Source organism: Biomphalaria glabrata, chromosome 7, assembly GCF_947242115.1.
Source record: "Biomphalaria glabrata chromosome 7, xgBioGlab47.1, whole genome shotgun sequence".
NCBI lineage: Eukaryota > Metazoa > Mollusca > Gastropoda > Planorbidae > Biomphalaria > Biomphalaria glabrata.
Window position 1 is genome coordinate 41,959,808 of NC_074717.1, and position 18,583 is coordinate 41,978,390.

At 39.5% G+C, this 18,583-nt stretch overlaps 1 protein-coding gene across 2 annotated transcripts; it reads left to right on the forward strand.

Annotated features, from left to right (window-relative positions):
• Positions 1–299: 299 nt before the first annotated feature.
• On the forward strand, positions 300–17,384 carry LOC106062154 (uncharacterized). Of its 2 annotated transcripts, none has more exons than XM_056036317.1 (5): positions 300–343; positions 2,035–2,149; positions 3,834–3,985; positions 5,331–6,224; positions 8,258–17,384. In XM_056036317.1, the coding sequence occupies exons 1-5, from the start codon at positions 340–342 to the stop codon at positions 17,215–17,217; spliced, it is 10,125 nt and encodes a 3,374-aa protein (XP_055892292.1). In that variant the 5' UTR covers positions 300–339; the 3' UTR covers positions 17,218–17,384. The 2 variants fall into 2 exon arrangements, with proteins under 2 accessions (XP_055892292.1, XP_055892293.1); XM_056036318.1 differs by lacking the exon at positions 300–343 and adding an exon at positions 352–504.
• The last annotated feature ends 1,199 nt before the right edge of the window (positions 17,385–18,583 follow it).

Here is an 18,583-nt window from a genome sequence, read left to right on the forward strand (position 1 = left end):
GATGTCAAAACAATGAAACACAGTAGCTGGGATGTTAAAACAATGAGACAAAAGTAACGGGCATGTCAAAACAATGAGACACAGTAGCTAGAATAACAATAATTATACAGACACTGTAGCTTTGATGTCAATAATCCTTCTATATTAAATGGCACGACCTGCCAAGAAACAAAATGACCAACATTGTTGTTTAATAATAGAAACCTTTGCTTGGTAATCAAGATCTTTGCGACAAGGTACAAATATCGTATTTAGACGTAAACAAGTTTAAACACTACTTTTCTTGGTGCGCAGTTCAGCACTGATGTTGAGCCAGGACCGACCAAGAGTCGGAGTGTTATGGGTAAGTGAAAATGTTTTGAAGTAATTAACTCTTCGTCGGTCCACATAAGTACTAATGTATTGTATACAGAGGATCTCACACTAGAGACTTGTAGCTCCACATCAGTACGAAAGAGAGCACCAAAAATTAAACGTCAAAAATTATACTATTTGACTTTTAATGTATGTAGACATATAGATATCACTAGCTAAAACTAGTTTAGATCTAGAATGAATTATTATCTATATATAATCTATATCTAGTCTATAACATAGAACTGTCTAGATTTAGATCAAGATTCTTAGCTACATGTAAATGCATACAGAGAAACGGTATCTGGTTATATTGTATTGCAGTCAGCTACTCAGGCAGTCGTGTAGTCAGGTAGTCAGGTAGTCAGCTACTCAGGCAGTAGTGTAGTCAGGTAGTCAGGTAGTCAGGCAGTAGTGTAGTCAGGTAGTCAGATAGACTTAAGGATTTATTCAAGTCAAACGAACTAAAAAAAAAGGGCTCCTTCTTTTTTGAAGCCATTACAGAATGGAACGGGTTGCTTGAATCAGACAGTAAAAGCCATGACTCAGTTGATTATATATCTTTAATTAAAATCATTGACACATGGATACGCCTAATACACAATTATCTTCTTATTGAGAATTATCTGTACTACAATCTGTAGCTAATTAGAAAAGACAAAAAGGGTGCAATATTTTACTTGACCTCGAGGGCCAGACGTGACCTACATATTTTGCCATGGTGGGTAAATAGAATTCAATCTAATGACTATGAGTTTAACGTGAGGTATGCGCACTGGACTTTGGTTCAGTCATCTCGTTGGTCCCGGGTTCATACCCTGCCCGCTACAATCCTCCGCTTCCTGCGGGAGGTCAGGATTACCAACCACTCGACCTGTCAAATATCCTTTCAGTGTCTACGTCAATGCTTTTCTACCAGATTAGGATTAAGTAAGATTATACGTATCAGTTGATGTTTATAACAGAACCATGCATGATATAATCTTAGAATTGGTTGATGAGTTTTAGATCGTAAAAAAGACTGACTCTGAGTCTGTACAAAGGCTGTAAAGAGCGTCTAGTGCGTTAACTTAACTTACTGTCACCACTGGCTAGCCTCTGTGAAAGGGAAGCGATTTGTAAGTCTCCCTTGTTAGTAGATTGCCTCTCCACAATAATCCCTATTCAGTGCCTCCTAGAGGTGACCGCAGGAAACTGAGGCTGAGAAGCTCTGAAAAGGTCTCGGAGGAGGTTTGGCCCCAAGATGTGAGGCCAATCATAGCTCTGCTACCCATAAACCAAACCTAAGGTGTGTGTCCATGTAAGTTCCAAGGCTTAAGGAGTAGACTCAAACAGAAAATGCGTTTCGGAATCCCACAGGCGGGGGAACTACTGCTTTCTGGGAAACCTCTGAATGAAAGGGATAATTATGGTGTTAATAATCAATGGTTACAAATATTGATAATATGAATATTCACTAGAGATACTGGTGAAGCAATACATCTTAATAACTACTAATAATATCAACAAGGACTGTAATAAGCCATACATAGTTTGTCAGTCACAGTACAAGCAAAGTCCGGTGTCTACTCCAAGATTTGAAAATAATTGTATTATACTATGATATGCACACATTTATTTCTTCTTAAACTGTTTGGTTATTGAATGATGCCCCTTTTAATGTCTAACTCTCCTGTGTAGAAGAAGAGGGAAATAAGGCAGAGATGAACCTGAACGAGTGGATAGAGTCGTCTCCTTACCACGGAATCATTGTAGGAGTCGTCTTGTCCACTACCGTCTTCTGTGTCTTCTTAGTGTAAGTACGTCCTGTATGTCCTGTAAACAAGCTGTCACCAAGGGCCCACCATCGAAATGTTTTATTTCACAACTGGTTTGAATCGTCCGTCAGAAGTATCGTTCGTCAGAGGTTAAAATCTTGCAAACTTAACCTTAAAGGTCCTAAAGAAGCATAATAAACTAGGTCGGTGTACAGGGCAGATGATGCAAAGGTCATCTGTTTCTTTGGCCAACGGTTAACAAGCAGGGTGTCAAGTGGCCAGCACAAGGACCAACCGCCTTTACTCTTCCCAACTTACGTCAGGTACCCATTAGACTTGGGTGGAATCAGGGGCGCCCTTAAAACCCCGAGATTAATAATCCCAGTTTTCACCAAGATTCGAACCCGAAATCCTCCGGTTGAGAAGACAAGGATTTACCACTCAGCCACTTCTCTTCCTGAAAAGCAAACTACATATAACTAATTACATAGTCTAGCTGTTTTAATTGATTCCTTCATCAGGAGGTAATAGATTCCTTCATCAAATTGTAATCGGTTACCTTCTAAGTCAGAAATGCTAACCTACCAACCTAATATATTAGCTACGAATATCAATTTCCTAGCTAAAAAATTGCTCTAATTCATTCAGGTCAAGTTTTCCTATCTCTGTAGAATGGACTAACGATATGGACATTCTTCAAATGCTCAGTGGGCCATGGTCTTTTAATGATATAAGGTTCTTTAAATAATTTTCAAAAATTCTCACGTAAAAGGGTCCCTCTGTGCCTTATACTGGACCCTCGCCTTAATTTCAAAAAAAATAATTTTACAGACTGAAGTCACTTGCGTGGCAGCCTAGGTTCAAAGCAACTCATGACTTTGATATTTTAGGGTGGATTTTGACACCCAGTCCATCCCTGTACCCCTTTGAAGGGGGAAGTTGTTTTTTTTCTTTGTTTTATAAAGCCACTGAGTCAATGACAGCCAAGTTATATCCGATTCCTGATTCTTGCCGTGGGAAGTATATTAGTTTGACGCTGTGATAGTCACGCGGCCATTGACTAGATTTACTTCATAGATTACAGTTTCTTTAAATGAGACTATTTTACTACACCTCATTTGGGGGTGTAATAGAAAGTCATTAATTACAAGATTTTAATAGAGTCAATAGTCACCCCTCCTAGTAACCTTTATATATATTATATTTGTAGGTTGTTTTTCATTTTTCAAGATATAACAACTATATAATTAAATTTTGTATATTTTGAGCACACGTCTTTAGGAATTCCTGCATTTGGCCAAAATGTGTATTTACATTTTGTTAAGAGTTGAACTAAAACTAGAAGTTTTATAGATATTTAAATTAGCTGTTGTAACTAGATTCAATATTAGAATATAACGTATTAAATGTTTCCAATTCTGGTACCCTATCACCAAACTAGAATCTTATATACTCTTAGTAAATCTTTACATGGGCAAAGCCAAAAGATGGAGGGCCTGTTATGCCATTATATATAAGTTTTTGATAGCGTAGTAATCGTTCATTCCTATTGTCATCAGCTTTATAAATGAGGAATTAGTTAACGAACAAAAGACATATGTTACGTCCATCTTTAGTTCCTCCATTTTACCCTCTGGAGCTGAAGAGTTCACAACATACTCCTTAAATTTCAACATACACAACAATATTTGAAAGAGACTTTCTCTGTTCCACTTTTGAAAGGTTATCTCTCTGGCTGCACAGTGTTCGAAATCCTCAGACCCATCAGCCGGGAAAATCTGGTGCAAAGTCTATCGGACAGAAAAACAAGAGTTCTTTAACTTGTATCCGCCTTCTGGATTCCGCCCTTGGAAACTGTAAGGTCCGAACTAATTGTAAGTAGTTTCACATTAGCTGTGGGATAGTAACCATGGTGCTAAGTGGTTGCATTTTTGGGGGGCTACGACCACTAGGAGTCCACAGGGACATTTGTAAGAAAAGTAAGAAACACAAAATTCTAGTTCATTTCGTCAACACAAATGACATTCAACAAAGTATCTTTGATTCTTTAGACTAGAGGTTCTCAAATTGTTTTTCGACCCGGGGACCCCTTTAAGCAATCAAAATTTCGCCCATCGACCCCTAAGTGAAATGGTGAAATGGATGCATAAATGCATGGTATATAAATTAAAAATGTAAATTTTAAAAAAGAAAAAAAAATCAACAAAATATATGTTGTTGAAGGATTGTTTATTGAAATTGTAACTTTTGCTAAATAAATTTAAAAATAAATGTTTTTGCAAACATGATGATATTTCATGAGTGTATTTAGATTATGTCCGATTGTTGTGGACGGTCGTTGACTTGAAGCCCAAAACCCCAATAAGCGAATTCTATCCTAACTTATAAGACTTGAAATAACTAGATTAGTTTGAATAACTTCTTTTAATAGTACTAAATATAACTTTCATTACAATATATAAACAATCAACTTGACATGAAATGTAAGTCAATTTAGTAGACTTTAGTATTAATACAAATGCTGTTTTGACCAAAATGTAACTCACTACAATAACAGACATTTTCATTGGCGTTCTGGACTCGTCTGTCCTACCTAAGACAACTGACCACGATGCCAATTATCTCGCGTGAATCGTAGTGGTCACTTTGCGAATACTTCAAAACCGATATTCTTAGTGAGCGCCTTCGCGGTAAAAGGAACCTGCGTAAGAAATTTCATGCGAATACGAATAAAACAGTTTAAGAGCTCTCTTGAATGGTCAGTCAGTGGTTACTTAGAAATATAATATACATACATGCTAGCATTACACACGGGCTACGCCCATTGCTTTGTTTCAAAGCTTTATTTGATTTACTATAGTGGGGACATCCGCCTCTTTACTGGGTTTTGTTCTTTAATTTCAATAATCGGGTCAAATTTTAACGATCACACTATCATAATTTTTAGCCTGTGAATTATTGTATCTATTGCAATTAAATGAAATGGCCCTCATTCTTTCTCTTTCCGTCCATCTCTCCCTCTCTCTCTCTCATTGTCTCTCTCTCGCTGGACCCCCCCCCCCTTTTATATATATTTATATATAATATTGCTATGAAATTTCTGTGTATACCAACCCCCTGCACACTTCATGACTTTCCGCATTGTTAGCAGTATGTTTTAAACTTATTTTTACAAATGTCTCAACAATATTTTTTTTGTTTTATTTTTTAAAAACACAGACGCAGAGAATTTAACAGAGTCTAATAATGTTTCTCCCATTCCCAACCGCAATCAGCAGAGAAGCATGGAGCCCCAGCATAAGAAAGAAGAGAAGGAGCTGGAAAACCTTTGCGTGATACAATCTACGGAATCCCTAATGTGCCGTCAGAGTCAGCTAAAGACAGGCAGCATCAAATGCTCTTGCTGTTCAAGAAAGGCTGAAAAGAAAAGCCAGGCCAACGACCAGGTGTTCCTGGCGTCTTTGTCAACAGATGAGAAAATGAGACGGAGGTACTCGACCCCACGCAGTCTGAAGTCGTCCGACTTCACGTCAAGCTCAAGCCACGAGAGAACAAGCCCCCCGAGAACTAAACGGCACAGCGTGCCCGCGCCTGCGAAGAGGCCCCTTGTCCAGGACGATGACGCTCGAATTGTCCACAATAACACCCAGAAGTCGTCGGACGATGGGTGCGTCTGGAAACTCATCTTGCCAAAGGATGACAGCTTCAGGCTGAATATCACTTGCACAAAGCTGGATGGCTCCATAGAAGCCAAAAGCACTCTTCATAAGTCAGTAGAGACATTCATGTCACAAAGTTTCTTAGCGAATGAAGCAGGAGCTGCCCAAAGATGTGCACACCGGTTCTTAGCTAATGAAGCAGGATCTGCCCAAAGCCAAAGAAGTGCACACCGGTTCTTATCTAATGAAGCAGGATCTGCCCAAAGAAGTGCACACCGGTTCTTAGCTAATGAAGCAGGATCTGCCCAAAGCCAAAGAAGTGCACACCGGTTCTTAGCTAATGAAGCAGGATCTGCCCAAAGCCAAAGAAGTGCACACCGGTTCTTAGCTAATGAAGCAGGGTCTGCCCAAAGAAGTGCACACCGGTTCTTAAGAAACAAAGATAAAAAAGAGAGTAAGTCTTAATTTTGTTTTTTTTCCTTAGACGTCTTTCAATTTTCTGTTCAAATTATCGATGCAAAAGTCGCATAAAGATTTTTTAACATCGAATCAAAAATTGCTGAATGCGCTACACAAAGTAAAACATGGTGGAGAGTCACATACTTATAACGTACTAATGTTCGTATAGCTGACGGAAATGGTTCTAAATCGTAATTACACATATGTAGACTAATTAATATCACTGATGCCTTGATTGAATGGCATTGTAACAAAAGGAGCGATCGTTTAATTTTTTTTCTCATCATTTGAGAAAAGAAATATTTATTTATTGATATGACATAATAAGTATTGTATTCAGTTTAACTATTTATATCTTTTTTTTAATTATAAGTTATTATTTCATTTTTATAAACATGTCTTTCACATTGTCTTTGCAATTAGTGATTTCGAAATGAAGTTTGACCTTTAGAGCCGAAACTAAACTTGACATATAACAACTAAGAAGGAAATGCTATTGAAAGAAGAGGGTGAAGTTCACAATGCTAAGGGGGTCGGTTCGGAGGTCCGTGGTTCGAATCCTCTGCGGTTTTAGACATATTTTTTTTATTCACCGTCTTCTCTAAATAAACTTTGTACCTTAGTGCTGCTATTTTATGTGACATGTCTTGTTTATTTATTTATTTGTGATTTAATGATGACTTTGGGTTCTGGTGGAAGGGAAATGGAAGGCCCAGGCCCAATAATTTTTGACTCATATTATCAACATACAGGGCCGGATTTATCGGGGGAAGGGTGGGTCTACAGCCTGGGTATCAACAACAAAGGAGAGTCTATAAAAGAGATAAAAATATGTTCGAATTTCGATGGGTCAGAAACTTGTAAGTTTTTTTTTTCCAATTTGGACCTCCCCCCCCCCCCCGGTCCCCACCTAGCTACGCCATTGGGACCTCAACTTGCTTAAATCTGGTCCTGTCAACGTAACTTAATGGTCTGTAATAAACATCCAGTACACAATGTATACAACCATCAGCTTTTTTTCTTAGTCATTTTAACCCTAACTGATTTATACACACTACAATCAACTGCCCCTTAAAAACACTACAATCAACTGCCCCTTAAACACACTACTATCAACTGCCCCTTAAACACACTACTATCAACTGCCTCACTCTTACACAGTCTACGTGATAAACACATCGTGAGAATTTCAGAAAGTAAAGTGAAGTTCCCCTTTTGGACCTTGCGATCTATAGATCGGATTATGTAAACGTCATCTGTTTCTGTGGTCCACGGTTAACAAGGGTACCATGTGGCTATCACCACGACCAACCGCCTTAACTTTTTCCCCAACTAATGTAAGGTGCATATAAGAGCTGGTTGGATTCATAGGCACCCTGAAAATCCCGGAATTAAAAATCCCAATCGATACCAGAATTCGAACCTGGGACCCTCCGTTTTGGAAGCCAAGCTTTACAATTTAGCCAGAACACCTGCAAATATAAATAGAAAGGAGATTTTTTATTATTTTTTTTGTCGTTGAAAGGTCATGGTCATCCCTTACTTGTCGTAGGTCTGTCTACTGGTTTTGGTTTTTGAAACACAGCAATAAATATCTAGTATTTCTACTTTTTCGAATAGACCTCTTAAAAAAGGAATATATAATTAGCAATAATAATAAGAAGAATGGTCATCCATCCCGAAGATAATGAATAACGAAATGGTGGCACAAATACAATTTAATCACGACTTTAAACGCTTTTCTGCCCTGGATGGTAGTGCTAATTCATTTTTTTTTCGTATTGCTTCTCTCTCTTGTTTGTGACGCTTCTTTAAATTTCCGTGATCGCTTCTCTCCCTTCGAGGGTCGCGGGTCATTTAAGAAGTACAATATCTAGGGAACGCGCGGTGGCTGATTGGTAAAGCACCAATGGATCCCGGGTTCCAATCGTGGCGAAGACTAGGATTATTATTCTCGGGATCCTTAGGGCGCTTTTGAGTTTCACCTTGTACTATACATTTATACAATAACAGTATTTTACTCTATAGGTAATATCGACGAGAACCTTGGTAATCCTAAATACAAAAATGTCCAAAGAAATTCGGAGGAGGTTATGAAGCCCCACAGATCGCCGTCAGAATTAACCGATTATAAAGTTAACGAATCTTGGGCGAATTTAGATGTCTTCTCGGAGCCTCAGAAGCTTACAGTCCCTGTGTCCGGAAATAGCTCCTTAAGACGAAAGAATGGCCAGCCAAGACAGCAGCACCAGAAAACACTTACAGAGAAGAACACAGAGCCAAATTTGTTGAACCAGTCCAAGCGTTTAGTCAGTAGAAAGAGTAGTTCCAACGTGGAAAGTGATCAAAATGTGGCCAGCAAAATAAACAAGCAGAACGAGAGCATGATTACGTTGACAGAGCAGAGTAGAGAGATGAGCAGCATTATCAACAGAAGTCCTTCACCCCATCAGTGTCTGTCGTCCTCTTCCTGGAGCGACGCCGATGAAAATATATACTTAGATAAGCCTGGTCAAAGTGTGGTACCAATAAAAGAGGACAAATCAGGTCGACCGCTTTCCAACAAGACCCAAGATGATTTTAGGTCGAGGCAACGCGTTGAACAATCTGTATCTCCGTATATTCAAAATGACCAGAGAGTCATGAAATCTAGCACACTTAAGTACAGATCAAAGCCGGTTAGGCCTTTGAATTGCCCAATGTTGAATGCATTACAAAAGTCGTATAGTATTTCGCAGGGCTCGGTCAAATCAGAAACCTCAAGTAAACAAGTGGAAACTTTTCATGCTGTATACCCCGAACACAAAGGAGAACCCCTAGAGCCTTTAGTATTCAGAAAACGAAAGCGTCAAATTCCAAAGCTAATACAAGGCAGTGGGAAGCGAGACGAAATGTACGCTCTGGGTAAAACTTCGAACGCCGTACAATCGTCGACGTCCAGTGACGACAATTCGCTCATGTCCCTCAAGCTATTTCAAAACAGCAACAAGAAACAATCAGACGAACATCTTAGGATTACTTTCCGTCCGTGCTCAGCGGCCAAGCTCACCTCCCAGCCGGTGCCGACATTTACGCTTCACAAGTCGTACCTCGGGCTTCAGAGACATACCAACCAAAACAGCGATAAGGTTTTAACTACAGCGAAACCCACAAGAAAGCGCAAAGGCCAATGGAAAAGTAACACTAATGAGAATCAGCAAACTGGGGCCAACATTTTTGACTGTACAGCGGAACTACGGAAGATTATAGAAGTAACAATGAAAGACTTAGAAAGATATAATCCTCCTGAAAGTACGAAAATAGGCACAAATATTGATTCGAAAGAAACAAGAGGGAAAGAAGGTACGATCAAACAACCGCAAGACACGCTAATGTTTGGTCAGATTAATAATTCGAAGCGTAAGAATGAAAAAACTGTGCGTCGCGAGTGTCTAGCTTTCAGTGACATGTCTTGTAAGTCTCGCCTGTCTTTGTTTCATAATTACAGTCTAATGAATGAGTGTTCCCATGCACAGACGGCCTCAACATCTACAGATCCTTTGAGTCAGTCTATGCCGAGAAGATCCTCCCGAATAGACAAGAAAAGTTCTAGCTCCAAATGCGGCGCCAAGTTAAAAATAGGTCTTAAAACAATGAATGACATCCCTGTGGGTGTAATGAGCTTGTCAGCTGATTCCAATGATGGCGCGGCGACTTCCAAAAGCCAAGAGTCCGGCTGCTGCCTCTCAGAACCAACAGTACATAAAAGTCCTGGTTTCTTCCTAATCGAGGAAAGCGTCGACTGGTCCTTCCCGATACAGAAGATTCTGAGCGATGACAACTTGGATTGTTTCCAAGGAGACCAGACGCCTCATTTTCAAACGTGTTTGAAACACAAGGCTATGGATGTAACAGAAGACTCGTGCGACTTCTCAACCAATTCTTACAAAGACTACTGTAAAAACAAAGAATGTTCTGTCGAGGACAGCGAAAGGAATCTCGACCTGCCATTAAACCAAGCAGTAGAGCTCTTCTCGATTTTAAAGCACAAAGCTAAAAGATTGTATGCTACTTCTTCGGGAGAACTTTGTCCTAAACACACAAGACACAAGTCACGAAGGAACGAGTTTGGACCTGGAGGAAATGATTCTACAAGTAATGGAAGTGTGACTGTTTGCGAAAGTCGTAAGCAGCGTCATATAGCTTTGAATCTTTGCGCTCGACAGCCCTCTGAAAATGAGAGTCACCTTTCTGATTGCTACACTTGCTCCACCAAAAGTGTTACCAGCACCACGCAGTCCTCGTCTGACTCTGTTACAAAACTGTCTGATGCCTCGTGGAGGAGTGGTCAGTACAGAAGGCAGAGGTCAAGCGTCTTCTCAAATATAGTCTCAACACCGTCTTGTGATGTGACTAAAAGGGTATTTCAGAACCGAAACGGATCGCCCTGTTTTCCCGAACCTACCAACACGATGAGAAGCTCCCCTTTCAATGAGTTGGGTTCACGGGAATATGATTTAAAATGGCAAATTGGACAGAGGGACAGACAGACCTTTAAGAAGCTGGGTCAATGCATTTCAGTGAACAGTATAGGTTATAGAAGCAAGAAAAATCTTAAGAAATATACACAAAAAAACTCTAATTATAAGCGTTCTTCTTGTTCAGGCGATACATTTTTGAAAGATACTTTCAGAAGATGGTCGAACATGAACAGTGATACTGTAGATGGACATATAACTTTACCTATCAAAGAAAGCTTCGCATTTGGGCTTCGATCCGATGATGAGTTATCGCATGAAACCCGGAGTGTATCCGCCATAAAGGTCTGTGTTAGTAAGAACCAAAACGCCTCGCTCAGAGCTGCCCTGCATAGATCGAGAAACTGGTCGCGTTTTTTAAGCACAGCAAAGAATCATTTGACCCACAGTGATCACCGATTCGGGGACATCAGAGGTTTCTTTTATTACAATAAATGCAATCGCAGCCCATTTCGTGGTATGGCTAATAAAATAGAGATCAGGTCAAGCAAAAACTGTACAGGCAGATCAGTGAAATGCATAACACAAAAGCATCGTGTCTACAAAACTAAGAACACAAGAAAAACGAACAGACTAGAGAATAAGATCAGAGATGCTTTACAGGCCTCAAAAAATTATTCGAAGGATAAAATTCAATGCGATCCTGTGTTTCCCGTCACCTCTGAGCAGTCAAGTTCTGAAGTCTTCAACTCAACCTCAAGTCAAAACTCGGAACTCTCATATTCCTTCGAAACAAATCATGCTCAAGAATTACCAGCTCTTCCTAAGTTTTACGAGAACCACAAAACCAAAAACGAAGACTCAACCTCGTATGAAATTTCTGGAATCTCTGACAAAGTCTCACTCGAGGTTTTCCCTGGTTCAGTGATGTCAAGCGGGACGATAGTTCAACGATACACCAGCTCTCTCGAGAATTTTTTAAAACGCAAGAGTTCTAAAAACATGAGCCCAAAGGCGAGATTCTCGCCTTCCGCTAAAAATATGAAATATCCTAAAAAATATAAATCTAGTTCAGAAACAAATATTTCAGAATACAGTATTCGCAGTAGATCTTGCTCGGACACGGACTTCTTAAAATTGGTAACTCTTAAAGAAAAATCGAAATTAGACAAAGGGGATTATGGCGACGATAAAATAGGCAGTAAAGGTAATTTTGTATTTAGCAAACATTTTAAATATTCAGCCAATTGTCAACCTAGTCTAGAGAAGGAAACTTTACGAGAAGTTTTAAATCAAGAAATAAACTGTCCAACCGGCAGTGTGCTCCTCAATAAGCATACAGTGCAAAAGAAAATGAGAGTGAACGTTAAAGCAGCTAAAAGGTCCGCAAGTCTTGAAAGCTCCTTAGATCTGTACGTCGTGGAGAAAGATCTAACTCGTGATGTGTTTATCGCGAAGAAGGAAAGAGAACCCACAAAAGTCATAAGTTTGGAGGATGATTTAGCCCAACAGGAAAGCACGTCCTCTCCCAAACACAAGATGCCTAAAACTGCAGTTGGTTTGAATGCCGAGCAGGTATCGTACATGGAGATTTTGCCGAAACATGGGAAATTTAGAGGCCTGCGACTGAGCGAGATAGAGAGGCCACCTATGACTGACACAGACACTGAACGCAGGAATACAAAGTTACGAAAACGGAAACACTGTCTCTTAAGGTCATCATCTCATGTGTTAAATGACCTAACGCAGCCACAAAAACCACCAGTCAGCAAAAGACCTTCACCTTGTTCAGACAAGATTGGTGGGGCCGTCAATAACAATGACGCGTTGGGTACTGCAAGGCGCCCACGACTGTGCGACACAGAAATGTGTGCAAAAAGTCATCCGTCTTATTGTCTTCAACATGATAAAAAGATTAACAGGCTTTTACCTAAAATTTCATCCGTCGAAACAGATTTGAGCTCACGTGAAGAGAAGAACAAAAAGGCTGCCCCAAGAAATACTGACTGTCATCCAAGCCAATCTTATGAACAAGATAATCAGCAGAGAGATGATAGACACTGCCATAGACCTGATAGAAGAACAAGAAGTCCATACAGGCAGGATTTAATAGGATCACCAACTAATCACTGCAAGAATAAGCGTTCTATAGTTAACGATAAGAGCATGAAACCAAAGAATGAACCAGAACCGCTCATTACTTTACAAAATACACATAAAAAAGAACCAATTTTAAAAACACGGGATTACTACTCGTCAGTAACAAAGCGACCACAAAAACAATTTTCAAATGGACAGACCTTTTCCATAAGCACATCTTCTGCTTCCGGTGACCGAGATTCACGAGCTGAAACGAACAAGAAAGTTCGCCCTCCAGAAGAGGTAGCTAAAAGCGCAACAATGCATTGTGGTGTGCAAACCAGTTTCTCAATGTCAAAGCCAGTCGCCAAAGAAGATAAAGACACACTTGTCATCTTTCCCGAGCCCTGCAACCAAAGTCTCAAAATCGATAACGTTTGCCAAACAGACGTCAATAGTTTACCCGAAATGGTGGACAAACATATTCAATGCCCAACACTTGGGAGCCAGGTCGCTGTCGAACTCATGGATCTGCTGACGCTGATAAAGACGGGTAAGAGCTACTACGAGAGAACAAACGTTCAGACAATAAAAGCTCCGCAGCTTGATCCGAACGACGGCGTTGTCTTGTCAGGATGTCGTCTAGATGGTCAAAACTTGGGTCTTGACCAATGCCGAGATAGGGTTCCAGAAACTGATAAAGTAAAGACGTCTCGTAAAACTTCGCTCGAAAAAACGGTGACAACAAAACGCGAGACTGAACACTACGACAAAATATGGAAAGATAAATTTGGAGTACGCCTTGAATCTAAAAAGTTGGATCTAGCGGAGAGCATTGAAACAAAGGTGGAAATAAACAAACACGTAGAGAAGAACGTCAGGAAGTTTACGGGCTCCCTAGCTGATGTCACTGATAGCCAGATCCAACAAGAGGCTGTTCTAAATCAAAGTGTTCAAAGGAGCCGGTTTGGCTACGTCTACAAGATCCCGTTTAAACCAACAGATCAAAGCATTGAGCTCAGCAATGTGCCAGAGCAAAATCAGAAACAAAATCCGGGACAAGAAACAGAGTTATCAATCGAAAAGGCGGCGAGAGACTTAAAAACTACTGAACAACTGCTTTACCCAGAACAATGCTTAGACTACCAAACGCAACCAGACGTCAAACCTAAGAAACAAAATTGGAGATATTCTTCCGACAGTAAAAACTACCAAGATATGCTAGCCAATCAAAACCAAGACGCTGCTCGAAGACCACCGTGTTGGGATTGGTCTTTAGAACCTAAGTGTCACAAGTTTCGAGATGAATTAAATAAGACAAAGGGATGTAATAATGAAAAATTGACAAACAGGCCACCTCACCGGGACACTACAGAAATAGAGATAAGCCACGCTTTAGAAGAACAAGGCTTTGGTAGCAAACAGCTACCATGCTTACATGAGCCAACACCGAAAGAATCCAATAAACAATCAGAAAACAGGCAAGTGAAACAAAACGGAAATTCTGAAAAGAAAAATAAGTCTGATTTTAAATCTAAGAACCCGAATGAGATCTATCTGAGGAAAGAGTCGAATAAGGATTTCTCTTCAAAACAATTAGACCAACACAACGTTGTCGCAGCTTCCGGTGACAACAATTTGATCTCTGCTAAATCAATGCTAAGTAAAGCATTTCAAAAAGGAGACAAATTAAATGACTCTGGAACAATACAGAAACATGACACAACATCTCACAAGAATACTCTCATAAGCCTTGAGCAACTAAAGGAAGACGCCCACATTCATAAAGTCTCTGAGCCTGAACAGAATCGAGACTTAGGACTCAACGATTTTAAAGCTAAACTGTGGCAAAACAAAGCCAAACCGAATGTTCAAAGTCATGGCTATACTTCTGTCTTGAGCAAACAAAACTTAAAAGACACAAGTTTAAATATCATTGGCACACCAAAAGTCTTTGCTGGGCATCAGAATAGCGCGTGCATGAAAGCTGGAACGCCACAGCGTAACAATAAGGCTGAAAGAGAGATCAAAATCCAGATCAATCTCAACATGACTAATAGTAGGAAACGGAAAAACCCAGATACATTAGAAAAACAGAAGGAAAACTCGCCATGTAAATCCCAAGAATTGATCAAGAGTCAAAGTATAAATAGAAATTGCAAGCTTCCGTTGTCGCAAAGAGTATCACGCAGAAATAATTATCGAGAAAAATTGAGACTTCAAGCGCAAAATAAGAGCTACGGGAAACTCAACAGCCATGCAAGTGATCACCTCAAAGCCGGGGCTCATAGTCCGTCCACTTCTGCAGATAAAAGACAAGACTACAATGAGAAACCAGAACATGTTCAATCCGCTAAGGACTCTCAGCCAACATCTAAGAGAAACGTATCCAAAGGTGAGCAGACGGATGCCACGGATATGAAGGACAAAGTAGTCATGACGTCACAGTTGGAGGATCCGCCCATCGTGTGCCATTCAAAGAAGACAGACATTTACAATACGTTGTTGTCTGCCTTACTCGTAGCGCTCCAGGCTCCAAATAATCAACAGCAGAGATCTGAACATACCGGGAGCACAATTCTATGTCCTTGTCCTTTACAGGAGCAAGCTTTTATCTCCCAATTTAAACATTCTCCTTATGACAGTATTCAGCGCTTCATCGAAACGACTCAAAAACCGTCGCAACTGGCAGCAATTCGTTCTAAAATACTGCAACACAATGGACAACGTTTGCGCTCTGACGACCTGAAGCAGTCAGAAACTGAAAATAGAAACACACTAGAAAAAGAGGAGCATTCAAAATTTCGCAACAAAAACGATGTCCGCCCACCACAAAATATAACATCAACTCGAAGTCAAAGAAAGTCTAAAATACCTGTGAAGAAGCCAGGACCAAAACGAATATTATCTCAAGATGAAGAAAAATTAGTCTGTAATGAATATACTTTACAACGTGATGGTAGATCGATTCCCAATAGGCCATATAAACGTTACTCAGTAACCAAAGGACGAGGCAACGCTGCTGATCAGACATTCAACACACCACTAGAGGAAGCTGACAAAGAATTAACCCCGACTCACAGAAAAAAAGAAGTACAGCTTAATAAGAAACTTGTCGGCGCTGGATTCAAAAGACAAAAAAAAAATTCACAAGGAGTTAAAGATTTTGTCATTAACACTAAAAACTCAAAGAGTAATCTTTGCTTAACATCAGTCGACCATGAAAGTGATGGAAAAGGCTTAATACCAAATGAACACAGCTTTCAGTTAGAAAAAAGTCGAATAACTGCAAAATGCAAAAAAATTCAGAGTCCAATAGGCATCGACTTGGTAGACAACTATGACAATCAAAGAATTACCAACAAAACGGCAAAGGAACTCAGGCCATTCGTTCAGACTGATGCTAGGTTCAACTATTTAATCGCTTTGTCAAAGAGATCGAACATACGCAAGGGGAATAAAGAAGAAACCTTTGAAAAACACGAGGACGATCTACAGTCACACAAGCGCGCTAACATGGAGAAAGAAAACCAGCAAGTAGAACATCAGAGCAAGCCTGTCAGGTCTGACCAGCACAGGAAACTTGAAAAGCTTCACCACCGCAAGTCGCCGGAGAATTCTGTTCATTACTTCGAAATGAATCATAGAAAAGACTTTGAGAAAGAAATATTGAAATATCTTCAAGCTCTAAATACATCTGATAAAAATGTTCAGCATTATTATCCAAATGAGTGCCACGATGAACGAGACCATGTCTATATAAAGCCACCACACAAGCCAACCAAACCATCACACAAGCCAACCAAATCATCCCACAAGCCAACCAAATCATCCCACAAGCCAACCAATGTCAGAGAGGACACACACACGACACTGTCCGATGACAGTTGTAAGTTACCGCGCAGAAAAATGACTAAACGAGACGTTGGTGGCACTCAGAAGTGCAAGGAAACCTTGATCAGGGAAGAAGTGCACCCGACATTTTCCGATGACAGTCTTAAGTTACACAATAGACATATTACTAAAAGACAAGATGGCGTTCAGAAGCGCAAGCAAACGGATGTCAGAGAAGAGCCACACCCGACACTGTCCGATCAGAGTCTTTGGTTACTGCACAGAAAAATGACCACAAGAGAAGATGAGCTCCACAATGCGACAAGTAAAATGTCTCCTTTCAGGAAATCTAGGCGTTTCACCAAAAGTACTTTCCCTTTCTCCACTGTGTCATCTCCGCCCTCCAAACCCCACAATACGCTACCCCTTCAAAATTATTCATCCTTGACCACCGGCCACCTCTTCCTCGACACTTTGAATGACATATCGGCCACAAAGGTATTTGAACCCGCCGGGTCACTTCCGAAAGCGCCCGATAAAGCCCGACAGCCACTAAAATCTCATCACAAGATGCAGACGTCTCGGATACAGAAAACTGGACAGACCGCCAGACAGTAGCGCATGCGCATGCACTATCTCCTGTTCCTCTCGTCAGCTGTATATAGTCATATGTTATTTTACAGCTTCGTACATGTACACACCCCCATGACATTTGGACATTGAATACATCATCCTACTTAATACATGCTATAAATATGTGTAAATAAAATAATTTTATAATATCATTTTCATTGCTACTTTTAAAATTAGATTTATGAGAAAGTAAGTTGGACATGGGCAGATGATGTCAAGGGTGTCGAGTGGCCAGAAAACCACTGTAATAACAATCTTAGATATTTAAGCTGAATAAAGCACACACAAACATGCATACACATTCACACAATCACGTATTCACACACACACACCTGCATTAACAAACACACACACAGTGATGCTCTCCAGAAATATGTCGATCTGATTTAAACTTAAACTTTTAACGAATCTCTAGAAATGAGTACATAAAGGTAGTCTAAATCCAACATCAATGTTGCATTTAGGATACACAATTATATAAAACTAGACTTTGGTATCCTTAACATCTCTACTTCCATTTAGTGATTGCTCTATGTTAGTATAGTCCCCTACAAGAGCTTGTTCCAACTCAAAATATTACAGCTCAAAATATTTGCAAAAAAAAAGTAGGTCTAAGAGTTAAAACACTTAATCTTTTTATGTTCAAGTCTTTTAAAAATGGAAAACATGTTTCAATAGGTCTTTGTCTAATAACAGACTGGCAAGATTTAAAAAAAAATATATGATAAAAAAATCTTATATAACAGGAAAAACTGCACATTTACTGCTATATCTTTCAATACTTTAAAATGTATTCCTCTTTTCTTTATCAAACAAAAATAATTAAATATCACTGGATATTTATTCATAGTTTATTTTTGGCGGCCCCCGAAAAAGTAATAGCCACTATAATTATTATGTGGTCTCTCTGTCCGTCCGTCCCGTTTAGGTTACATCAAAGTTCTGATGCAACGGCTACTTTTTTTTTCTGAAAGTAAATTATTTACTTTTTAAAAGTAAATATACAAGAAGTTTTTTTTTCATAAAAGTAATAACACGTGAGACTATATTACTAAGGATACACACCTCAGTGCATATTTTCAAATATTTATGCAAAGTATTATTTTTTTCCAAATTTTTTTTAAATATCTGTATTACTAAATTAAGTGTGTTCTGTTCAATAAGCTACTTATATAAGTCAAAATATTTAAAACATCATTTAATAAGCAATGTTTCATATTATGCACTTACATTACAATACATTGGAAAAAAATAATAATAATTAAGACATTTCAACAAAGTTTCAACTCGATCCGAGAAAGAGAAATGGGAGAGATAACGCGTACAAAATTTGTACCTGACAGACAGACAG